General features: G+C 48.4%; 1 protein-coding gene and 1 non-coding gene across 2 annotated transcripts in view; both read right to left on the reverse strand.

Annotated features, from left to right (window-relative positions):
- The window catches only part of TMPRSS6 (transmembrane serine protease 6), a 31,929-nt gene extending 7,958 nt beyond the window's left edge, over nt 1-23,971 (reverse strand). The window contains exons 1-13 of the mRNA XM_043520263.1: nt 23,695-23,971; nt 23,329-23,471; nt 23,070-23,137; nt 21,630-21,814; nt 20,468-20,509; nt 19,487-19,691; nt 17,574-17,710; nt 16,699-16,811; nt 15,592-15,701; nt 13,605-13,750; nt 12,560-12,658; nt 712-825; nt 134-250 (exon numbers count right to left, since the gene is read on the reverse strand). Of these exons, the coding sequence (XP_043376198.1) occupies nt 134-250; nt 712-825; nt 12,560-12,658; nt 13,605-13,750; nt 15,592-15,701; nt 16,699-16,811; nt 17,574-17,710; nt 19,487-19,691; nt 20,468-20,509; nt 21,630-21,814; nt 23,070-23,137; nt 23,329-23,471; nt 23,695-23,851 (1,636 nt within the window). The 5' untranslated portion in view covers nt 23,852-23,971. The remainder of the gene's footprint in view (nt 1-133; nt 251-711; nt 826-12,559; nt 12,659-13,604; nt 13,751-15,591; nt 15,702-16,698; nt 16,812-17,573; nt 17,711-19,486; nt 19,692-20,467; nt 20,510-21,629; nt 21,815-23,069; nt 23,138-23,328; nt 23,472-23,694) is intronic.
- Nucleotides 11,971-12,132, reverse strand: LOC119850255. The gene has a single exon (XR_005290792.1). It is a non-coding gene; the product is annotated as a U1 spliceosomal RNA (small nuclear RNA).
- Nucleotides 23,972-25,939: the final 1,968 nt, after the last annotated feature.

The raw sequence follows: 25,939 nt of genomic DNA on the forward strand, positions 1-25,939 counted from the left end.
AGCAGTGTCAACCAGGGCTCTGGTAGAGTGAGGTTACTCACAGCAGGGCCCAGCCAGCACCGTTCTTAACTCCAGGAGTGGGAGCTTCCCCCTGGCACTGCCTAGGAGAGTGCCCTCCCTTCTCACTCCTCACCACAATGCTTCTCATCAGACGAGTCCTTGCAGTCAGTGTTGGAGTCGCACTGAGGGTTGGGTTTCTTCACGCAGCTCCTGTCTGCACACTGGTAAGTGAAAGGCCCGCAAGGGACTCCTGGAAAGATGAAGTTGGTTGGGGGAGTAAAGGGGAGAGACTTGAATGAGGGTTGGAGAATTTCAGTGTGCATGAGGCAGCCAAAAAACTCCACGTCAACCTTCTGCCTGAGTGAATCCCTAGATTAATGGGTGGGAGTTCCCTCAGTAATATCCCCATATTAGCTGGTAGGTTAAGAGAGAGAATGTTACTAGCTGTACTTTGGTGTTAGCTGGTAGCAGGTTCCTGATCTGGGACTCAGCAGAAGAATTTTATCAATAGCTTATTAGAGAGACAAGGTGGGTGAGGTAACATCTCTGTTTGGACCAACTTCTCACTAACACAAGCTGGTCCAATAAAAGCTATTACCTCACCTCCCTTGTCCCTCTAAAATCCAGGGACTGACACGGCTACAACAACACTGCCTGCATTGTTAGCTGATGGGGAAACTTTATCGCTACCCAGCAGTCTCCCCTCCCTACCTTCATTGCACTGCTCTTCGTCGCTCCCGTTGACACAGTCCAGGTGTTGGTCGCAGACCTTGGTGAACTCTATGCAAGTGCTGTCCTCCTGACACTGGAACTTCGCTGAGCACACTAAGACCAAAGCACCCGGAGGAAACGGGTGGATTCAGAAAAGCAAGGCAAAGGGAAAGAGCGGGTCTCTGATCCCTCAGCAATACCCACCACTAGCCACAAGGGGGCTTCAACTGGAAACACCATGTGATAGAGGAGAAAGGGACTTTGGGTATGTCTGCACTGCAGTTGGCAGCGAGCCTCCTCACCTGGGTGGGGCAGTCAGACTCACGCTAGCGGGGCTCGAGCTAAGTGCAAATAGCAGTGGGGACGTTGTGGCTCCAGCAGGGACTCAGGCTGGCGCCCCAAGCTCAGACCGAGGGGTCACGTGGGCGTGAGAGCCTGAACGGCAACATCCACACCGCTACTGTTAGTGCCGGAGCTCGGCTCTGCTAGCGCGAGTCTGTCTACCCAGGCTGGGAGGTCCACATGGTGTGAGGGTTAGCAGACCAGCCCATTTTGCCTCTGGAGTCCTCGCATCAAATATAGGACAAGTCATGTGTGAAATGATTTGGGGGGGGTGAGCGGGGACTCAGCCTTGTCACATATTGTGCCCATCACACAGCCCCGTTTTTGGCAAGACTGGCCACCTTTGTTTAAGAGAGACTAAGGGAGTATACGAGGATTTAGGTATATCAGCAGAGCACCAATGTGGTATAGCGAACAGAGCACATCAAAAAGGTAGTAGTGCGCGGGCAGAGCTATAGGAGAGGCAACGTGGATTAATGCACTGAGCAGAGGAAAGCAACAGAAAACAAAGAGTAGAAATACATGGTAACTTTTCATCATGGCAAAGGTTCCACAGAGTCAGCGATTATAAGGTCAGAAGAGACCATTCTGATCATCTAGTCTGGCTTCCTGCATAACAAGGCTATGGATTTTCACCCAGGGGCTCCTGCTTCAGGTCCAATAACTTATGGCTGAGCTAGAACCTATGTTTTATAAAGATTCCCCATCTTGATTTAAAGAAGGTTAATCACAGAATCATAGAAGAGTAGGGCTGGAAGGGACCTCAAGAGGTCACCAAGTCCAGCCCCCTCATAGGTGTTTGTCCAGCCTGTTCTTAAAAACCTCCAGTGATGGGGATTCCACAACCTCTTTTGGAAGCCTGTTCCAGAGTTTAACTATCCTTATAGATAGAAAATTTTTCTTAATATCTAACCTTGCTGCAGATTAAGCCCATTTATTCTTGTCCTGCCTTGAGTGAACATAGAAAACAATTGATCACTGTCCTCTGTATAACAGCCCTTAACACATCTGAAAACTCTTATTAGGTTCCCACTCAGTTTTCTTTTCTCTAAAGTTTTTTTAACCTTCCCTCACAGGTTTTCTAAACCTTTTCTAATTTTTGTTGCTCTCCTCTGGACTCTCTTCAGTTTGTCCACATCTTCCCTAAAATGTAGCACACAGAATTTGACCCAGCACTCCTGCTGAGGCCTCACCAGTGCCAAGTAGAAGGGACAATTATCTCCCATGTCTTACTTATAACACTCCCATTAATACAGCCCAGGATATTAGCCTTTTTTTCAGCTCCATCACATTTTGGTTGATATTCAATTTGTGATCCACCATAACCCTGTGACAGTATAAGGGATACCATTCCTCTGGGGTCAGAGGCCTGCTGCTAGCTGACTGGCTGATTAGCCTCACCTGCTGCACTTGGGAAAAGAGCTGGACCGTAACTGGCTGAGCCTCAGAAAAGAGGGCAGCAGGAAATGGAGGGGTGAGATGGGCAGACCCTCCTGAAAGCTGAGGGGGCTGTGTGCCTAATACTTGCTGCTGGAGCAACTGTACAGAGGGGTTGCTCCAGAAACCAAATGGACAGAAGGGAGACTGTGTGAAGTCCTTCTATTCCTGAGGCTCTGAGGTAAGAGCCAGGAGAGTGGGTCGCGGCACTTCCTGGTGTGAGGGATGGATTTGGGGAAGGGACTGCTCAGCCTTTGAAGGGGTTTTTGATTTGTTAAGATGGCTTGAAACAAAAAACAACTAAACCTGCTGGAATCTGCTTCCCTGGATTCCTTGAGAGAGCTCAGACAGAATTACACTGGGGAGTGAACTGGCTCAGCAAGAGCAAAACCTGGTCTAGTGCTACCACCTAGGCAGCTGTCCCCATTTTGTAGCTGTGCATTTGATTTTCCCTTCCTACGTGAAGTACTTTGCACGTATCAACAAATGAATTGTAGCTCTGTGACTTCTCTTTGAAGTCAGTTTTTTTGAAGTTTTTTTTCTGAAGAATGGCTACTTTTAAATCTGTTATAGAATGTCCAGGGAGATTGAAGTCTTCTCCTACTGGCTTTTGTATGTTACCATTCCTGATGTCTGATTTGTGTCCATTTATTCGTTTGCGTAGAGACTGTCCGGTTTGGCCAATGTACATGGCAGAGGAGCATTGCTGGCACATTATGGCATATATCACATTAGTAGACTTGCTGGTAAATGAGCCCCTGATGGTGTGGCTGATGTGGTCGCGTCCTATGATGGTGTCGTTAGAGTAGATAAGAGGACAGAGTAGGCAATGGGGTTTGTTACAGGGATTGGTTCCTGGGTTAGTGTGTCTGTGGTGGGGTGTGTAGTTACTGGTGAGTATTTGCTCCAGGATGGGGGGCTGTCTGTAAGTGAGGACTGGCCTGCCTCCCAAGGTCTGTGACAGAGAAGGATCATTTTCCAGGATAGGTTGTAGATCATTGATAATGTGCTGGAGAGGTTTTAGCTGGGGGCTGTTTGTGATGGCCAGTGGTGTTCTGTTGTTTTTCCTTGTTGGGCCTGTCCTGTAGTAGGTGACTTCTGGGTACTCTTCTGGCTCTGTCAATCTGTTTCTTCACTTCAGCAGCTCGGTATTGTAGTTGTAAGAATGCTTGATAGAGATCTTGTAGGTGTTTGTCTCTGTCTGAGGGATTGGAGCAAATTTGGTTGTATCTTAGGGCTTGACTGTAGACAACGGATTGTGGGATGTATCCTGCATGGGAGCTGGAGGCATGTAGGTAAGTATAGCGTTCAGTAGGTTTCTGGTATAGGGTGGTGGTTATGTGACTATCACTTATTTGCACTGTAGTGTCCAGGAAGTGGATCTCTTGTGTGGACTGGTCCAGTCTGAGGTTGATGGTGGGGTGCAAATTGTTGAAATCCAGGTGGAATTCTTTAATGGCCTCCTTCTCATGGATCCATATGTTGAAGATGTCATCAATGTAGTGCAAGTAGAGGAGGGGCGCTGGGGACGAGAGCTGAGGAAGCATTATTCTAAGTCAGCCATAAAAATGTTGGCATACTGTGGGGCCATGCAGGTACCCACACCAGTGCTGCTGACTTGAAGGTATAATTTGTTCCCAAATCTGAAATGGTTGTGGATGAGGACAAAGTCACAAAGCTCAGCCACCAGGAGTGCCATGGATCTTGGGTAGCAAGTGCAAATTTAACACCATTAATTTGGGCTTGAATAAGGGCTGGAAGTGGCTAGCTCACTACAAAAGCAATTTTCCCTCTTGGTATTGACACCTCCTCATCCATTATTGGAAGTGAACCACATCCACCCTGATTGAATTGGCCTTGTCAGCACTGGTTCTCCACTTGTAAGATAACTCCCTTTTCTTCATGTGTCAGTATATTTATGCATGCATCTGTAATTTTCACTCCATGCATATGACGAAGTGGGTTTTTTATCCATGAAAGCTTATGCCCAAATAAATCTGTTAGTCTTTAAGGTGCTACCGGACTCCTCATTGATTTTGTGGATACAGACTAACACAGTTACCTCTCTGATACTTTGCACTTATCTTTATTGACTTTTATTTTGTTGAAATCAGACCAATTCTCCAATTTGGCAAGGTCCTTCTGAATTCTAATCCTGTCCTCCAAAGTGCTTGCAACCCCTCCCAGCTTGGTGTCATCTGCAAACTTTATAAGCATACTCCCCACGCCATTATCCAAGCCATTAATGAAAATATTGAATAATACCAGATACAAGACTGACCCCTGTGGGACCCCATTAGAGACATACTCCCAGTTTGACTGCAAACCACTGATAACTACTCTTTGAGTACAGTCTTTCAATCTGTTGTGCACCCGTCTTGTAGTAAATTCATATTTCCCTAAATGAGACTGTCATGTAGGACTGTGTCAAAAGCCTTACTAAAATCAAGATATACCATGTCCATAGCTTATCCACTAGGCCAGTAACCTTATCAAGAAAAAAGAAAAGGAGTACTTGTGGCACCTTAGAGACTAACAAATTTATTAGAGCATAAGCTTTCGTGAGCTACAGCAAGTGAGCTGTAGCTCACGAAAGCTTATGCTCTAATAAATTTTAGTCTCTAAGGTGCCACAAGTACTCCTTTTCTTTTTGCGGATAGAGACTAACACGACTGCTATTCTGAAACTTATCAAGAAAGAAATTAATTTGGTTTGGCATGATTTGTTCTTGACAAATCTATGCTGGCTATTCCTCATAATCCTATTATCCTCTTGGTTCTTACAAATTGATTGTTTAATAATGTGTTCCAGTATCTTTCCAGGTATTAAAGTTAGGCTGACTGGTCTATAATTCCTGGGATCCTCTTTGTTCCCCCTTTTAAAGATAAAGACTGTTTGCCCTTCTCTAGTCCTCTGGGACCTCACCTGGCCTCCGTACATTCTCAAAGATAATTACTAACAGTTCTGAGATTACAGAACTAGCTGAAGCAATCACCTTAGGATGAATTTCATCAGGCCCTGTGGAAGATAGTGGCATGCCCAAGGTTCCATGCTAGGACTGGTGTTTAATATATTAATTAATAATTGAGGAAAAGGAGCGCAGTGAGGTGGCAACATTCGCAGCTGCTGCAAAATTATTTTGGTTAGTCAAGACTAGAGAAGACTGCAGCAAATTTCAGAGGGCAGCTCATTAGCAGATTAAAGAAATTGTTAACAAATGCTCAGTAATGCATCTAGGAAGAAGAAACTTGATCTGTTTTACATTCACTAACCATGCAGGAAAAAGTCTTGGATGTCACCCTAAATAGCTTATTGAAAGCTTCCATTCCACGTACAGCCAGGCTCAAAGGGTATGTCTACACTGCATTGTAAACCCTGGTCTGTGGGATCTTGGCTTGTGGACTTAGTGTTACCAAGCCCGCGCTTGAATGTCCACGCTGCATTGTAAACCTGGGCTTACAATTGCTGGACGCAAGTCTCTGAGCCATGCTAATGTGTCCACACTGCACTACGCAGACATTCTGAATCGAGTCTGTGGCTTCAGCTGCATCTACACATCAAAATGACAGGGCCTGGATCTGAGTCACAGCAGGACTCAGACGCTGAACCACCCCCCAGCATGGTCCTAAGACCCAGGTCCTGAGTGTTTGCTGACCCAAGCCAGACTGATTTGTGTGTGGATGAAAGGGGGACTTGGCTCAAACCTGAGGTATAGCCTGGGCTTAGCATGCAGTGTGGACATACCCTAAAAAGACAAGCAAAGAGTCCGGATCTATCATGAATAGGAATGAGAGTAATACTGAAAATATTCTAACACTGTTCTATAAATCAAAGGTGCGTCTTCACTTGGAATACTGTACCCAGTCCTGGTTAGCCCATCTACAACAAAACTAGAAGCCACTACACTACACATCTTCAAATCCTTCCTTAAGTCCACCTTTGTCATACTGCCTGCAAAACACTCAATAGTGGCTCAGGCACTGGTAAGCACTGGCCACAGCACATGACATGTATTACGGTCGGCTCACTGTTACCTTGTGCTTCCCTTGCTGTTTTTTGTCTTATCATTAGATTACAAGTCCTTTGGGGGCAGGGACTGTCTTCTTGCTATGCTTGTGTGAACAGGCCCACACCCAATGTGGCTGGGGCCTCCAGGCACTGCCTCAATATATTTATTATTTATGTAATAATTAATACAAGGAGTTCAGATTAGAGGCCTGGAAAAATCTGGAATAATAACAGATTTAAAAGACTAGGGCTGTTTGCTTTAGAGATGAGATGAAAGGAGGGGGCTTGACAGGCACACAGGATAATGAACGTGATAGAGAAGGTAAATCAGGCTGCTTCTATTTATCCTTTTTAATAATACAAGGATACAGAGACATTGAGTGAAACTGAAATGCAGCACATTTGGAACTGAAAAAGGAAATACTGTCTTTACAGCCAACTCATAATTAGCCTGTGGAACTCACAGCCACAAGATATCACTGAGGCCAAGAACTCATAGACTTTAAGGCCAGAAGGGGCCATCAGGATCATCTAGTCTGACCATCTGCACATCACAGGCCACAGAACCTCACCCACACACTCCAATAATTGGCCTCTTTATCTCTGGTTGAGTTATTGGAGTCCTCAAATCTTGATTTTAAAAACTTCAAGTTACAGAGAATCCACCATTTACACTACTTAAAATCTGCAGGTGACCCGCGCCGCATGCTGCAGAGGAAGGTGAATTCCCGCCCCCCCAGGATCTCTGACAATATAACCTCAGGGGAAATTCCTTTCCAAGCCCAAAAATGGCAATCAGTTAAACCCTGAACATGTGGTGAGACTCAGCAGCCCAGACACTTGGGAGAGAATTCTCTGTAATAATGCAGGGCCTTCCCCATTTAGTGTCCCATCACTAGCCTTTGAAGATATTTGCTAATAACTGTCACGGCAGTCTCAGCATACTGTTCCACCCTGTAAATTTATCAAGATCAATCTTGAAACCTGTTATGTTTCCCCTCTACCCCCCCTAGCCCTATTGCCCTTGGAAGGCTGTTCCAGAACATCACTCTGATGGTTAGAAACCTTCATCAAATTTCAAGCCTAAACGTATTGATGAACATTTTATATCCATTTGTTCTTATTGCCAACATTGGCCTTTAATTTAAATAACTCCTCTCCCTCCCGGATGTTTATCCCTCTGATATATTTACAGAGAGCAATCCTATTTCCCCTCAGCCTTCATTTGGTTAAGCAATACAAGCCAAGTTCCTTGAGTCTCCTCTCATGAGGCAGGTTTTCCATTCCTCTGATCATCCTCATAGCCTTTCTCTGCATCTGTTCTAGTTTGAATTCATCTTAATAGGGTTCTAAAAAGGATTAGACATTTATATAGAGAATGAGAACATCCACAGCTACATAAGACACCACGGAGGACACAACTAGAGCTAACAAACCCTCCTGCTTCAAATCAAGCGCTAATTGATGGATTTAGAAAGAAACTTCCTCCATGGACAGGTTTATTCAATAACTTTCCACAATAAGGTTTTCTGCACCTCCTTTTGAATCATCTGGTGCTGGCCCTATTGGGATCTGGGAAATGGGTGGGCGAAGCCCATCCACTGCTAAAGGATCCCCCCCAGCCTAAAAGGGGGATCCACAGGACCTAGATACCAAATAAATCTAGGGGACAACTAATGAAATAACAGACAGTAGTATGGTCAAAGGGTCAAATGAAGGGAACCGGATGGGGACACCGAGCAGAGAACCCCGGACAGCGCCCACTGCTCCTCAAAGGCATCAAGGGAGTCGGAGGACGCCACCCAGAGGAACTCTGCCCGGATACGTGAACGGACCGAGGATCGGAAATAGGCACCACAGTCACAGGAGACTCCATCGGCCAACCTCCTCACTCTGGTTTTATAGATGGCCATTTTAGCTAGGGCCAGGAGGAGGCTGACCAGGAGATCCCATGACTTTGTGGGGCCACAGATAGGGAGTGCATAAATAAGAAGGTGAGGGGAAAAGTGCAACCAAAAACGTAATAAAATATTGGTGAGGAGCCAGAATAGGGACTGCAGCCTGGCACACTCCAGATATGTGTGTGCCAGGGTTTCCCTCACGCCGCAAAAGGGGCAGGTGTCTGGGATAGAGGTGAACCACGCCAAGAACACGGCTGTGCTTACGGTTCCGTGAAGGAGCCGCCAACTGATATCCCCGGCGGGCCTCAGGACTAAGGTGGAATATAGGCTAGCCCACCGGGGCTCCACACCCTCCAAAGGTAGCAGGAGGTCCCTCCATTTTGTATCTGGGCGGGACACGAGGGTGAGGGCGTGAAGGGTATGGAGCACGAGCATGTATAGATGTTTCCTTGGCACGGTTTGGAAGCTGACTGGCTGCATCTCGTGCAGCCAGCTCATGGTGAAGGGCTGAGGGGGTCGGTTGGGTCCACGGGGCAGGGGCCCAATTAAAAGGTCCGACGGGCCTGGGATAGAGGGTGGGTGGGGCACGCCCTCGTCCAGGACCCAGTCAAGATAAACCCAAGCAGCGGGCGGCAAAGCAGCCTTCATCTCCTGAAGTACGTGCCAGGGAGTACGAGGTCTGGAGAGCCCCATGCGCTGAGCAAGCGTCAGGGGATCCAGCCAGTCTCCCTGGTCGTAGTCCAGGAGGTTTCCGACTCTGGTGACTTCTGCCAGGACCAACCTCTGGTGCACCGAGCGGGACTCCACCACCTGCACACGAAGCTGGGGGTTGTGTAGCAGGGGCTCCACGAGGAGATCTGCCCCCTCGGTGGCCGCCACGGACCTGGTTGTTGAAAAGAATTTCCAGGTCCGGAGGAGGTCCTGGTAGGAGGTCCTGGTAGAAGACCAGCAGCCCGGAGATGTCTCGCGGAAGATCTCTCGAATGGAGATAAAGGAGCTGCCGGTTGTATCGGAGCCCTCTGAAGCGGCGCAGGAAGGCGTGTGCCAGTATGCTCCACGCCAGACTACCTGCACCATAAAAGAGCCTCTGCAGGGCCTGGAGGTGGAAGATATGGACCTGAGTAAGCAGACATTTCAAGCCCTGCCCTCCCTCCTCCAGGGGTAGATGGAGAACCCCTGCAGGGACCCAGTGCAGTCCTGACCAAAGGAACTCCAGAATCGATGTCCAGAGGGTGGCCAGGAAACCGGGGCCGGTATCAGGGTGTTGAGCAGGTACCGGAGCATGGACAGGACTAGTTGATTAAGCACCAGCGCTCTCCCTCGAAGGGAGAGGCACCGGAGTAGTCCTGTCCATTTCTGGAACCGCTCTATTACCCCACACTCTAATTTCTGCCAGTTTTCCTGCAGAGAGGGATGCATGGCAGAAAGGTAAACGCCGAGATAGAGCAGCGGACCCGTGTTCCACCGGATGGCCTGAAGCGTGGGTGGGAGGGAGCTCACCTGCCACCCATCCCCTACCACCAAGCCAGAGCTCTTGACCCAGTTGACCCGTGCGGAGGAGGCTGCCGAATAGATGGCCTGGCAAGCCTCCACCCGCGCCAAGTCGCCCAGGTCCTGGATCACAAGGAGCACGTCATCAGCGTATGCCGACAGGACCAGCCACAGCTCCGGCTCCCACAGCACCAACCCTGTCAACCTCCTTCAGAGGAGACAGAGGAAGGGCTCGATCGCCAGAGCATACAGCTGGCCCGAGAGGGGACAGCCCTCCCATACACCTTGCCCGAAGCTGACTGGTTCGGTCAGGGTCCAGTTGAGCCTGACCAGACACCTCTGCGGAGGCGTACAGTGCCCGGAGAAAACCCACAAACTGGGGTCCAAATACCATATCATAATACGCCAAACGCTTGCAGAGTGCTCAGGAGATACCCATGATCCACCCTGTCAAATGCCTTCTCCTGATCCAAGGACAGGAGGGCGAACGACAGACCGTCCCTACACCCGAGTTCCAAAAGGTGGCAGACCAGATATAGGTTGTCGAAGATGCTGCGGCCCGGGACGGTGTAGGTCTGGTCTGGGTGGACCACGTCCGCCAGCACGGACCCTAGCCACAGCGAGATTGCTTTTGTCACGACTTTGTAGTCCATGCTGAGGAGCAAGACGGGACGCCAATTTTGTAAATCGCGGAGGTCCCCCTTCTTCGGCAATAAAGTGAACACGGCTCGCCTGCACGAAAGAGGGAGAACCCCGCTCTGCAAAGATTCGGCCCAGAAGTTAACTAGATCTGGGCCGATCATCTGGTGTTGGCCATTGTCAGAGACCGGATACTGGGGTAACTAGAACCCTGTGATACCCAGCACTGTGATTCTTATGTTCCTGTGAGCACTGGACCGTGAGCTTCATGGGAAGCCTGGAACAGCAGGGAGGGACTGTTGCATGCCAGGACTAACAGGCATGGGCAGCGTTGCATAGAGGCACATAGCTCCTAATCACATCCTCAGGGCATTAGACCAAGAATGCCAGAGTTCTAGTGCCAATCCTGCCACTGATTTGCTGGGTGGCCCTGGGCAAATAATCTAACTTTCCTCTCTGTTTTCCCCCCCCATCTGAAGTAATACTAAGAATACTTCCCAGGGCAGCTGTGAGAGTTAATTAGGTGATATTTGCAAGTGGTTTGACAATACAAAGAGTTTGTACTCCCCACACTGGCCCTGCCAGAGCTGAATTAGGCCAAGTGGGCCCAATCAGCCAATTAAACTGCAAACAATGGCGCTTTAGGCTGTGTGGAGGGAGCTAATTAGAAGGAAGCTCACCTGTGAGGGAACAGGTGGGGCATCTATAAAGACACGAGGCCGGCAGCAGTGTGCGGGGACAACAGGAGGAAGCCTGCAGTCCCTCTCCCTGAGGTAAAGGAGAAAGAAGGAGGAGAAGAAGCAGAGTAGGAAGGAGTCCAGGGCTGAGAGCAGTAAGGTGGTGGAGATGCCTATCTTAACTACTTCACTACAGGGCCCTGGACTGGAAGCCTGAGTAGAGGGTGGGCCTGGGTTCTCCTACCATCCACCGCAGAGTGGCACGGTTAAGGGCCGTGCATACAAAGACTGCTGGAGTCCGTGTAAGAATGACTTAGTCAGGGCAGCAGTGTGAGGACTGCCTGACGCTGCTAGTGGAGAGATTTTGAAAGACAACCCTGGAAGAGGGAAGATCTTAGTGAACTGGATGGAGGGCCAAGTCATGAAGAGGAAGCAGTAGCTTCTGGGTTGAGAGAAGGGTGCAGACTGAAAGAGAGAGATGGAGTGCAACTGCAGGAAAGGGTGTTGGCCTGATGGAGCTAATACCCAAAATGGCCAGCAGGCAGCACTATCCAGTGGTGAGTAGAGTACCCTTACACAGAGCTCTACTGTGCAAGCACTAAATATATTATGGGTGGCCAAGACTGTGGTGTGTTGGCAGAGCAGCGTGGGACAGCCAGGCCTAGAACAGCAGGTGGGGCTGTAGGCCAGGACTGAGGCTCACTGGCAGAGCTGTGGTGGGAGAGAGGAGTGTAGCTTTTTGGGGGTGATTTTGTTTTTGTTTTCAGGGGAGAGTGCGAACGCAGTCCCCCACTACCACAAACTATGCAGTCAAATTTCCCGCATTTGGGGAAATCGCAGGGATCAGCACACCCGCAGTGCAATGGATGAGCCTCACCCTTGGAAAACCACCTTCGTGGTCATGGCATGCACTGTACTAGCAGTGAGGGGGTAGAGGAGTGCTGCAGGTTGGACACCGATTTATTTGAGGAACTTGTAGATCTTGGCGTATGGAAACTGTTTCTACTGCCCCATTTTCTGGGACCAACTGTCTCTGTGGGATATATGGCCTCGAGAGTGTGTGGAGGAGCCTGGTGTACATTGAGCTTTCAGTCTCACTTCCTAACAGACTGAAGCAGTATGATTCTGGTGGACTGAAGATTGCCTGCCTGCATGTAAGCAGGCCAATGCCTTTGTTACTTTCATCCCCCTGACTGAAGTCTCTATGGGGTTTTCCTGTCTTCCCCCAGAGCTCCCCCATTAGAGAGTTGGATTTGGACCATGGAGACCCACTCCTTTATGCAGGAGAGGGTTGAACTGGGTTGAAAATTGCTGAGGAGAGACAGGGAGTAGAAATAATGGATGCCGACTCACCGCAGTTCCTCTCGTCCAGTCCATTGGGGCAGTCTTTGATCCCATCACAGGCTGGGACGCACAGTCCATTGACAGAACAGAGGAACTCCCCAGGACAGGCTAAAAAAAATCACAAGGGAATGTTTAGTCCCCATTACAGGACCTCCTAAAAGCAAAACACTGAGGCTCGAAAGTGTGTGGCTACAAGCGCTATTGACCTTGTCAGCTCTCCAGGGATGTTTGCTCAGTGCTTGCTATGTTTCCAAAGTCCTGTGTGATGGCAGCCTCTGGAATCCGTGCATACACACCCTGGCTAGGCAATGGGGGTATCGAAAGTTTGTAACCAATGCAGGTCATATGACAGGGTCCAGAAAATCAAGAGCAATCTCTTACCAGAACTCCTGGGGGCTACACTGTTATTACATCCTGCCACACCAGGCATGATGCTGGGTGGAATACTGGGATAGATTCCCTGGGGGCTGTTACAAAACCCTGGTCAGGGACGTGAAAGAGGTGTCCCCAGGACATTCAGGGAGTATTCAGAGAGGGACCGTGTGCCCTGCCAAGTACTGCACAGTAAGACAAGACAGACTTAGAGAGAGAGAGAGAGTGTGTGTGTGTCAGGCTTTGTTTCTCTCTCTCTCTCACACATACATGGATTTCAAGGGAAAGCAGGAAATAACTCTCCAGGAGCCTTTGTGATTGAAACAGTCATTTTAAATTAAAATAAACTAAGACATCTATTCCAAGGCCAGCTCAGTAATACAGAGGCAAAGGTGAGTCTACCTGTGCCTAGGTGTACCGTCCCTCAGTACCTCTGTGAGCTGTGCGTATGATCGAGTGTTTGTGTGTTTGTGTGTCCATGGTTCAGAGTGATGTGTGCACATGTATTCATGAGGGTAACGTGCATCTGTACCTATAGGTGAGCTTGTATCTAGGACTTGGCATGTGTGGCTCTCAACACGTGCCAGGAGCTTGAGAAAGTTGCTGGTGACTGGGTAGCAGTGAAAGATGTAGACCACATTCTCAGTCGGTGTCTCTAAGCTATAAGAAGCCCTGTACTCACGATCGGATTGGTTATAGAGGCTGTAGGCAGCCTGCACTCCGGGTCCGGTTAGGGAGATCTGAGAGGTGAAGCTGATGGTGATGCCGGCAGAGGACACAACAGGAATTCGCTCAGCGTAGGCTTGCAGGGTCCGCAGGCCACACAACCTGATAGAGAAGTACAGGCAGGATATCCAAGAGTTTGTATGAAGGAGAAAAAATGTCGTTGTCAAGGGAAAAGGGTGTTGGGGCAGGAAGATACCATGGACCTTGGGAATTGGGGTCTGGTCCATGAGAAGGAGAGAACCACAAGGATTGGGATAGCAGAGATGGGGAAACACTCTCTGTATGTTTTGGGGATGTAAAGTGGTGATGCCCTTGGAAATGCAGGGAAGCCAGGCTTTTTCAGCAGACAAGCCATCCAGCACCACACTCGGCTCTCCACTGCACCAGCACTTAGCTACTTGACTGAAACGTCCTGAGGCCAGAGCAACTCCAGAGACATCACTGGTTTTACACTAGTATAACCAAGACCAGGGGCTAGCCCCGAGTGATCAGAGAAAACGAAATGTGTGAGGAAGCAGCCCTAGAGACTGATGGAGGGAAAGGAAATGACATGCTAAGGGTGAGATGGAGAGAATTTTGAAATGATGGCAGAACTAAACAACATTTAAAGTTAGTGAGACGTGTGTAATGGTTCTGGACGTTCCGGACTGAACAGCTTTGGGGAGAATATATTATGCACTTGGTAACAAAAACCAGGCATAGGGAATTGGTGTCATGGGTATCCTTCTGCAAACAGGCCATATTTTATACACAGTCCACAGGCTCATTGTGCTCTGCTACCTCGGCATAAATCCAGAATGATTCCACCTACTTTGGAGGCATTAATCCTGATTTAGCCCTGTCTGGGTAAGAGCAGAATTTGTGCTGTCTAATCCAATGCGATTTCTATATTGTCTTTCCTATGAACTCATGTCCTAGATGCTTCACGTGGTTAAATAAGAGTTAGGGAGGCTGGATTAGGGAGAAAGGAAGGAAAAAAGTACATGCAAGGAAGGGATGCAAATAGAGGAGACATGCAAGACAGCTGTTGCTGAAGTCAGGCTGTGATACCCATAGTGGAGAGTCTGATGTCATTGGAACAATTCCCTGGATCGGGTCCAAAGACAGAGGTGGCTGAGGTCAGGTGAGCAGCAGAGAAAAGGTCTGCATGGTAGATTGGAAAAGGCCCAAACAGGGTTTTAAAATAAGAGCACAATTTTGAACAGGTTCCTGAAATGAAAGTGAAGCCAGCTGGAGGGGTCTGAGGATGGCAGTGCAGTGGCTGTGCTTCTTTGTACATGGGAGAAAGTGGGCAGCAGCAGTCAGTGCATGATGGCAGCTGGGCTTAGGGAGGCCATAGAGAAGTCTTTACAGAAGGGAGTTTTTAACAGGCAAAGCAAGAAGAGGCAGAGACTCGGAGGCAGATTTGTGCGGAGGAGGATTCGAGGCAGTAGCACACACAGATGATACTGCAGAGGTGGTGATAGGCACATTTGCAAACACAGGAGGTGTGGGAGGACGCCAGGGCTGCACAAAGCGGGGGAAACAAGACAATCTGCTTTACACAGCACGAGGAAGAAGGGAAGTTGATAGCGACATTGGAGAGGTTTGAGGATGTTGCCTTTGCCCAAAAGAAGCATGTCTGTCTCTCTCTCTCCGAGATGCTTTTCTGAAGGAAGCTGAGGCAAAGCAATACATTGACTTGATCAAGATAGGCAGAGTCAGTGGACAAGGAGGAGTTATGAGAGTACTGAAAAAGATATGGACAACTGAGTGCCATCAGCACAGTAGTAGCTATTACGGTTAATAGCACAGATCAAATGACTGAGTGGGAGCAAGTAGATAGAAGTTAGAGCTGGCAAATGTTTCCTAGCAGACCTGGGGACTGGCTAAACCGGAGGTCTGGGGGCAAATTCAGACTCATGCAGAAAGAGTGACAATCCAGCAAGAACATGAGCACAGACCTTCTGTTCTGAATAATCCACTGGCCTTGAGTACACAGCAGGTCGTACTTCTGTCTCCTCAGTGTGTAGGCATCGAACCATAGGACAACTCCATAGTCAAGAGATGGGACCTGCATGGAGAGTGGTCCAAGAGCAGAGGTGAGAGAGCAGCAGCAAGCTATGTTTCCATCCAACCAAATGGGACCCGTCGGCATGAAATGGGCAGAATGAACGCAAATGGGAGAGCAGTGAATTCACACAGTGCCAAGCTGGCAAGAGTTAGGCACAGTCTACACAGGCACCAGGCCACTGCCCCCTATGGCCACCACCTTAATCCTGAAGTATGGCAGCCTCAGTCATTCCAGGCCTGCCTCCAAGACCTCTGCCAGAGCACCTCAGTCATGGCCTCCAACACCCCCTGCTAGACCACTCCTACAGCCCCCTAAACACCTTTCACAATGCACTATCATGGCTGGCTGTTCCAGCCCTAGATCCTACTTCCAGCCCTGCCAAAGCACCTCAGCCCTGACCTGCAGGAACCCTGCTGCTCCAGTCCTGGGGCCTTGCACCTAGCTGTGCCAATGCACCTCTTTCCTCATCCCTGCTATTCTAATGCTGGGTCTTGGTTGAACTGAGACGGGCCGGACTTGAAGAACAAAAGGTGACTGCCTAGTGAGTTTGATAGTCACAAGTCCAGGGTGGAGATCTCGGCTGAGAGCCACAAGAGTCAGTTCATTGGGAACCAAAGCCAGAATTGGAAGTATTGTAGGGCAATGATTCCCAGCCTTTTCCTTACAGGAAACCTCTTCTTCTCCCTCCCCCACCCTGCCCCCCAACCTTCCTCCCATCTAGGTGGGGATCTGTTGGGGACTCCCTCCCATTTAGCATTACAGGAAGAGCCGGATGGCTGTGATCTCCTGACCTTCTGTTTGAGACCCTCTGCTGTAGGGTCTGCAGAGATGAAACTGCATGGCACTCAACCCCCTCCCCCGCCCGCATGTCACTTGAGTTTGAGTGGAGAGGGCATTGCCACAGAGCAGTGGTGTAGGGGAAAAGATGTCCTGGTGATCTGTCCAAAGCCACTACTGTGGAAAGGTTTGGCTAGAGAAAGGGGAGGGGGGAGCTCACCATCATGAGCCAGGTGCACTGTGTGTTGGGCGAGTAGTAGCTCGGGTAGTGTGGAGTGTTGATCTTCCCCTGCAGTTCCAGGCCTCCCTGCAGTGTTAGATTCACCTGGCAGTCTGAAAACACAGACACCCCCCCCACACACATATCAGCTGGGAAAACTGTATCCTTAGAAAAAAGGGACATGCCCCACCCACAAGAGAAGAATGGGGGAAGATGCAGGCTACGCGTTTGCTAGAGACCCATGAAGCTGCTTGCTGTGCTCATGGTCTGTGTTCTCCGTGGGACCAACATCGTGCTTTCCCAGCTGGGTTCACTGGGAGCACCAGAAACCTCCCAGGGGAGCTACTTCCTGATGAGTGGGGCCCCTCAGAAGCAGACAGCAGAGAGAATCAACTACAGGTGTGGATGCCTGCTTGGTTTCCTACATTGCTATGCCACCTTCCCACAGTGCGTACACATCGGGAAGAGCTGGGGACGATAAGGTTATAGTTATTAAAGATCCCATGGCACTTTGTGCAAATTAAGGTTGTTAACCTCCTTCTCTTGGCCAATTTTGAATAGGAGTCCATTCTGCTGACCTAAATTCCCCTGTGACTTTAGCTGAATGCAGGACTCCTCTCTTCTATCTATTGCCATCCTTTTTTTGGCTGCCATCACTGAAGCATCTAGGTGCCTCACAATCTATCCCAAGCTGTTGTGTGGTGGTTCTGTGTGCTGTGAAACAGCTGCTATATTCCATCTCAATGGAGGAGCGTCTTGTGATGGTGAGTGAAGTGACCTGTAGAATACGTGTGAGGCTAACTGACAAAGGGTCTGCACTGTGTGAGTTCTCCTAGCTCCTTCATTCTCCACACTTTCCCTCCAGCCTTCCTCACCTTCAGAGGGCACAGCCTGGGCAGTGAGGATGAAAGGATCGTAGTAGCTGTACATCGCTTTCTTCCATACCACGGACATGACGTGGCCTGAAGAAAGGACTTCCACCATGGGCTCTTGACGGCTGCAGCCATAGAATCTGAGAGGAAAGAGAGAGCAGGAAGTGTGAAAGAGGATGGGAATGAGTAAAAGCAGTGAGGAGAGGAGTGAAGTGGTGGTAAGAGAGAGGGGATGAAATTATTCAGACCTTTAATAACTTCAGTATGTTGCTAGCCACTAAGGCCCAGATCCTCAAAGGTGTTTAGGCTTCTGACTTTCATCAAAATCCATGAACATTAGGAGCTTAAATATCTTTGAAGCTCTGGACCTAGTAACCAAATCAAGGTATAGCACAGAGAAAAGAGCTCAGAACAGGGTGGGGGAGCATGTCTGCACCCCTTGTTAGGATCTTCATGTTGTCTCAAACCAGACCACCTTCATGAGGACTCTGAGACCATGGGGTCCCCCTTGTGACGCTATGCCCCATTATCCTCTTGGAGATATGCTTATGATATGAATATGGCATAACTAAGATGTATTTTATGCAAAATGGATCATGTGAGGTATCATTGGAAAGGTTATGATTATGATTATCTATTTGTATGCATATATCATTTGTGTATCTGAAGTTAGGAATATTGACTATAACAATTACAACTGTGTTTATGCTTGGGGAACACCCACCAGACAGTGTGCAATCAGCCCGGATGGGCCATTAGGAAGGACAATAGGACTTTAAAGATACTAATCTCCCTCCTTCCTGAGAAGTTTCCTGGGATGCTGCTGTGACACTGCAGGGTCATGTGTTCATGTCACCTAATACTGTACACCATCTTGGACTGCTGGTATTTTTCCACTAGGAGGAGGTGGGGGTCAAACTGGGAAACAAGGGATTCCTGCCATATGCAAATCCTATTTAAGGCTGGGAAGTGAGTTAATCTTGGTTCTTCTTCACTGCCTCCCTGCCCAAGAACGAAGATTGCTGCAAACACCTGAAGAAACAAAGGAACTAAGCTATGGGGCAGGAAGCGCAGGCGAGAGAGGTATAGTCTGTGAAAGGAATACCTGGAGATTTAAGCTGCAAGAAGTGCAGTTTACTTTCAAGAAACTCTAATCTGTATGAAACAACATTTAGGGTGAGAATGTGCTACTATTAACTAGTTAATTTAGTATATTAAGCTTAGGTTGCGTGTGTTTTATTTGCTCTGTAATCTGCTTTGATCTGTTTGCTATCCCTTATAATCACTTAAAATCTACCTTTTTAGTTAATGCACTTGTTTTTCGTTTGTTCTATAACCAGTTTGTGTAATTCATAATGGGGAGGGCAAAAAGCTGTGCACATCTTCCTCCACATTGAAAGGGGGAGTGAATTTCATGACCTTATGCTATATAGATCTCTCTACAGTGCAAGACAATATAATTTTGGTTTACACTCCAGAGGGTGTGTGCACCTGAGTGCTGGGCAATCCCTGAACTGAGTCTTCCCACACAGAGCTGATCTCATGTCTGTTTGCAGCTGGATGTGTCCCTACCTGTGTGTGTGCAGCAGGACAGGGTGAAGGAGCCTAGGCTGGTGGAACGCCAGGGCTCAGTGGAACTCCAGTGCATCAGGTGGCAACCCAGAAGAGGGACCAACCCCTCATCCATAAATCAGTTATTTTAGACCCTTCAGGAGCCCTAGTTCTCCCTCTCATCTTAATACGTGCCAGACCCCATTCCTAAGGAATCTTAGAGCCAGATCTTCAGCTGGTGTAAAATCAGCAGAGTTACACCGAAGTCACTGCAGCTACACCAATTTATACTAGCTAAGGATCTGACTGACCTTATTCCTACCACTCACTGTATTTGATATCAGCGTCATACGAAAGCTACCTACGAGGTGATGAGATGGTTCTCCAGTGGCCCAGCTGCATCATACATGGCCAGCCGGTCCCTGCACTCTGGGAGGGTCCACTCCAGATGTAGTTTGATCATGTGGCCTTTGGGACCACGGAGGTGCCAAAGACAACTGGAGGCCAAGTAGTCAGGGCCCTTCAGCCTGAAGACTTCCTCTGCCCTGATGTGGCTGTACCTGTAGCAACCTGAATCCATGAGACAAACAGAACCCCAGAGTGCTGTTAGCTGAGTGTCAGAAGGGGCTCTTGCCAACAAGATACCCTAATGATGACCAATACAAACCCCTACTACAGGGTTAGGTTCTGTGTTAGCCCAGTTCCTCCCAGTGATCTCAGTTTACTTTCACACTTTACCCTAGTTCCTCCCAGTGACACCAATCCCCTCTCACTAGCTAACTCCATGCTAATTATCCCCTTCTTCTAGGCAGACTCTCACTCTCCTATTTCTCTTTTGTTTGACTCATTTTCTTTGTTCCTCTGGCCCCATCCTCTGTTTATGGTACATGCTGCCTGTTCTCCTACTGATACTTCTAATTCTCTTTGGGTTGGCAGCTCTGAAGGGGGACTGTAAGTGAAGGGAAGAGTGTTTCCAAATGCACACATGTATGCAAATGCAGCACCTGAGTGCAAATGTCCAGCTATTAGCCAGAGAGTTTGTGATACTGGGTTAAATGTTCAAAAGTACCTATGTGATTTAGGCACCTTAGCCCAGATCCTTAAAGAGATTTTGGTGCTTAACTTCCACTGAGATAAATACCTAACACCCCTGAGGATCTGAAAGTCACAGTGGTGCTGTTGAAAGTGTTATTCACTGTGTGCAGCATCAGTGCTTCATGAATACAATTCTCTTCCCGTCATTTTTCTTTGATCTCACATCTCAGGACAGTAAATAATAATTCTGGCCCCTCACCAAATCCCCCCAAACAAAATGAACTCAAAAAGCAAGGGAAAGGATGGCCTACCCCGAGTGGATTTCAGCACTACTATGTCTTTCACACTGGATTCTGTTAGAAAGGAAATATATAAAAGAAAGACAAAAACATAAGAATCTGTAATACCTAAAATCTAAGCTGCAGGATGGGCCCTTCCTCCTTTCTGTGCCCAGTGGTCCCCCCCCCCATCAAGCATTACCCTGGGTCCCTTCGTTCCTTCCTATGCCTGTTATCAAGATCTACCTTGGTCACCTCTAGTTCCCATTCCTCCTATCCTTGTCCAGCCTATCCTGGGCCCTGTCCCTCTTACCCATGATGCCCCAGCCAGCCATGAGCCTCTCTCCTTCTTTGCTTGCCCATCATCTGGTCCTCTCCCAACTATATTCTCTCCTTCCCACACAAGTCAGTCATTAACCTAGGCCACCAGTCCTTATCCTTCCTCTCCTAACTGTGCTCATTGTCAAGCACTAGTACAGCAGGGAAATGCCGTGCTTCCCATACCTCCCAGGCTCTACCCTGGCTGCCTGCCTGTGACCCAGCCCACTTTCCACCTTCCTTCTCTCTTACTCTATTTTGTGCACTGATTAAAAAAAAATCTTGAAGTCAATATAAGGAATTGAAATGATGGAAATATTACAAGCCTCATGAAGCAGAAACAACTGTAATCTAAGTATGTTGCATTCAGTTCTGTTCTCAGTCTATCGAAGAGTGGAATAGTCTCCCAAGGAACTTCATGGAAGCCTGGTTGCTTAGGACATTGGTGTAAAGCTACAAAGCATATAGTGCAGGGAACAACTCAGTGTTTGCCAAAGTTGAAGGAGGAGGTAGAGGAAAGAACAAGATGCTACTTAGTCAGTTACTGCCATCTCTTACTCCATGAGTCTCTAATTCTTCAGAGGAATAACCAAACTTCATGAAAAGTGTGTCCTGTACAAGGAGGAAACACTTGTAATTCATTCCCCTGTCCTGTTCTGTCTTCTGCCTTTCCCTTTAGTTTACACTCTACCCTTCCTCTCTTTTTCCCCTCATCCCCCTTCCTCTCCCCTCTTTAACACACTCCTCTCCTCCTTTCCTCTCTCCTTCCCTTTTAGTAATACCATTCAGCCTAGCCTCTCAGCCTGCCGGCAGCAATTTACAGGCCTCAGCCCCTGATCCTGAAAGCTTAGGTCACACTTCGGTGGCTGACACATACCCAGCAGAACCAGAGAATCTGGATCAACCTTGTACTCTGTCTGGTAGGAGGGGCTGCCTGTACCGTTGGCGCTGGAGAGAAGCTCTCTGCAGAGAGTCATGTTCACCCTCTCAGCAGTCATCTCCTTGTGCTGACTCTTGGGCACTTGAAGGGCGAACCAGAAGAAGAAGGTCAGGGACCCCTCCCTAGCAGGGAGATGGCACATTAATTTCCTTCATCCTTTTCATTTCAAGTGAGTTCAGCCCTGGAGACAGATGTCCTCCTCTCTTTGGCTACAGATCAGGCATATCAGTGCAAACGTCCCAGAACACACTGCCCCACCAATGTGCCTCAGCCCTGACCTAGAGAGACCACCTTTAGTGGAAAAGAAGAGCCAATGTGTCCATGGTCCATTCAATATTTGGTCTTTCTGCTGAGGAAGCCATCTTGTGCAACCGGGAATGGTGGGTTTAATAATCTGGATACCTGCCCCACTAGAAACTAAAATGAGATCATTAAACTTTTTTATAATCCACTTGAATGTGCTTCAGGTGGAAATGTCTTGTGATCGCTGCTGACATAGATTGAAAATGTTGACCTTTAAGGCTCCATCTCCCAGTAGTGACAAGTGACTGATGCTAGACTCTGTTCAGCTGATCAGAATGAGCCTTTAATCCGGTGCAGGGACCATTGATACATTGCAGGAGATCACAACCACGGTAGTTTGTCAGCTGAATGACAGAGAAAATGGACCAAGCCGGGAAGCCTGAGTGGAAAAAATGTGAATAAAACATTCTCCCACTGGAAAAAGGTGGGGTTTTTTTTGTTTTTGTTTTTGGTGGGTTTTTTTGCTGAAATAGACATTTTCAATGTGCAAAGATCACATGGGCAAAGATCACTGTTGGTGTAATTTGCCATTGGGAAAATCAAAACAAAACGTCAGGATCGTGTTGACACTAATCTCCACATCTGCCCTAGCCACCACAGTGTTCTGTGGCAGTTGTAGGTCCAGATCCCTCCTACTCAACTTCTTCCTTATGGGCCCTGCCCCGTGCACGATGCATCCTGGGAGATGTAGTTCTGGTCTTTCCCTGTGGTGTTTCATTTTGTGCTGAAAATCAAAACATTCTTTCAAAAGAAAATGCTGAGACTAAACCTTTTGACATTTCCAATTTTTTTTTTCTGGACTTTTTGTTCCATGAGAAGTTTTGATATTTTGACTTTTCATCTGAGTTTGGGCTGGCAACCAAATTTAAATTATTGGAATTTCCTCTGGGATGGAAATTCCACTTTTCAATAAGCTCTAATCCAGAGCCCATGTGGAGTAAGAATGGAGGTTGCAGCAGCTCTTGTCAGATGAATAGATGGCTACTGAACAAGATCACAACCTCGCTGTAACTTTCACGTAGGACAGGAGAGACAGAGTCCTGAAAAGCAAACAAATGTGGAAGTAACACTCACCCGAAGGCATATACTGTGCTGGAGTTGTAGTATGGATCCAGGTCCGTGACACGAATAAGTTCCCTCAGCTGTAACAAGAATGCCAACTGATAACTAGCCAGCAAGAGTACAATAGCAAACTTCCCAGGGAACTCATCCAGTGCTCGAGCCCCCTCTGTTTTGGTATAACCTGCCTAGGCTTCTATTCACAGAAGTACCTGTGGCCCATTTCCCCCACTCACTAACCTGCCTCAGCCCCCACACATGAAACCACCCTCACCATCTTCTGTAGCTTTGCTGACTGAGTCCAGAAGGCTCTGGATTCTGGCCGTTCAAGGTCCAGGGAGTACTGACAATTGAGGATCCGGAGGCTACCAGAGTAGAACTGCAGGATGGTTGATTCCAAGTGTCGTGGTCTGTAGTCTGACAAAAGACACAAACAGCTTAACCCATGGATGTGGAGGACAGAAGGCTCTTTGGCTGGGTGGGGGAACTTAGCTAGCTCCCTAGGGAATCAGTGCACAGATGGGTGACCTATGGCGACCCATCCAGGAGTCACTGATTCTCTTTGGCATCTAAATCGGCTTCCTCCTTGCTAGGACACATGATCACCAGTGTAAAGAACAAAACGCCATAGAACTGTTACCTAGGAAATACCAGGTCAGCACTCCAGCTCCAGCCAACAGTGCAAGGACTATCCAGAGGGGTGCATAGCGCAGGCAGTCGTGAGCCTTGCTCTTGGGTTCATCTTCAGATGGGGTGTTTGCATCTTCCTCCTGCTGCTCAGCCTCCATCATTGGCATCTAGTCAGGCAGCAGACCGATGGTCAGGCTGAATTATTTATGCATCCCTTCCTCCCTTCCTATGTGTCCTTTACCATCTATATGCTCCTCTTCTTATCTGTGCATCCCCTTATTATCTATGACTAGAGCCCTACCAAATTCACAGCCATTAAAAACGTGTCACAGACCGTGAAATCTGGTCTTTTCTGTGCTTTTACCCTCTACTATACTGATTTCACAGGGGAGACCAGCATTTCTCAAATTGGGGGTCCTGACCCAAAAGGGAGTTGCAGGAGGGTCACGGTATTGCCACCCTTACTTCTTCGCTGCCTTCAGAACTGGGCGGCTGGAGAGCGGTGGCTATTGGCTGGGTTCCCAGCTCTGAAGGCAGCGCCCTGTCAGCAGCAGCACAGAGGTAAGAGTGGCAATCCTATCCCCTCCCATCTCTGAAGGCAGAACCCTGTCAGCAGCAGCGCAGAGGTAAGAGCGGCATAGTATGGTATTGCCACCCTTACTTCTGTGCTGCTGCATGCAGAGCTGGGCGCCGGAGAATGGTGGCTGCTGACTGAGGGCCCAGCTGTGCATGCAGCAGCCTAGAAGTAAGGGTGGCAACACCATACCATGCCATCCTTACTTCTGCGCTGCTGCTGACGGTGGCTCTGCCTTCAGAGCTGGGCTCCTGGCCAGCAGCTGCTGCTCTCCAGCTGCCCAGCTCTGAAGGCAGCGCTGCCACCAGCAGCAGTGCAGAAGTAAGGGTAGCAGTACTGCAACCCCCCTACAATATCTTTGAGATCCCCCCACAATAATCTTGCAACCCTTGAACAACTCCTTTTTGGGTCAGGACCCGTAAAATTACTACACTGTGAAATTTCAGATTTAAATAGCTGAAATCATGAAATTTACAATTTTTAAAATCCTATGACCATGAAATTGACCAAAAAGGCCTGTGAATTTGGTAAGGCCCTATCTATGCCAAATCCCTAGGACCTTGCTCATTGCTTACTCAAGCAAAACTCCTGTTGAAGTCCCACAGGAGTTTATTCAGTCATTGCTCAGGCAGCAGCTGAGTGCGACCTTTAGGATCATGCCCTATCCATCCTCCTGCTAGCTCTGTGCCCCTAGCGTCTGTATGTCCTAACTTTTTAATACATTCCCCAGCATACCTGTGTCTCCCCCCAAATGTCACTGAATGTACCACAGGTTTCAGAGTAGCAGCCGTGTTAGTCTGTATTTGCAAAAAGAAAAGGAGTACTGGTGGCACCTTAGAGACTAACAAATTTATTAGAGCATAAGCTTTCGTGAGCTACAGCTCACTTCATCGGATGCATTTGGTGGAAAAAACAGAGGAGAGATTTATATACACACACACAGAGAACATGAAACAATGGGTTTATCATACACACTGTAAGGAGAGTGATCACTTAAGATAAGCCATCACCAGCAGCAGGGGGGGGAAAGGAGGAAAACCTTTCATGGTGACAAGCAAGGCAGCATCACCTATGCAGACCGCTGAGCTCCAGGGGTCTGCAAGGCAACAGGAATGCTTTCAAATGTTGCATAACCGACATTAAGGTACCTCCTCGCTACCCCACCTCTCCCCACTCCCCACTGATGGATACTAGGGAGCGGTGACCCCCCCAAAGGTAATTCAGCTCTCTATCTTCTACATCACCATCTTTACCCCTCCTCCCATAACACCTGATTGTCTGACTTATTCCTGCCTACTCCCCTTCCTGTAATCCCATGATTCTCTGCGAAGAAGTACCATAGCCTGCCAAGACTGGATGCTCCTGGGCTGGCCTCCTCGGACAACTTTCCCTCTCCTGTCCCTTAAGAGGCCCTGTGAAAGTCCTGTCACCCAATAACATACTAACAGAGGTCAAAGGATTTGCATGTCTCCTTCACTGAGAAGCGACGTACGAGTGTGCATGAACATGAGCATGAGGGGGTGCCAGGGAGTGCCTGAGTGTGTGTTAGCATGTTCCAAAGTCTGTTTACATGGTGCTCTGCCCGCCTGGAGGACACACACGTGTTTGTTAGTGAGTTATGTGCATGCATGGGACTCTGCCTGTGTGTGTTAGAGTGTAGGTGTGAGGGGTCCATGTGAGT

Source organism: Dermochelys coriacea, chromosome 1 (assembly GCF_009764565.3).
Source record: "Dermochelys coriacea isolate rDerCor1 chromosome 1, rDerCor1.pri.v4, whole genome shotgun sequence".
Classification (NCBI taxonomy): Eukaryota; Metazoa; Chordata; order Testudines; family Dermochelyidae; genus Dermochelys; species Dermochelys coriacea.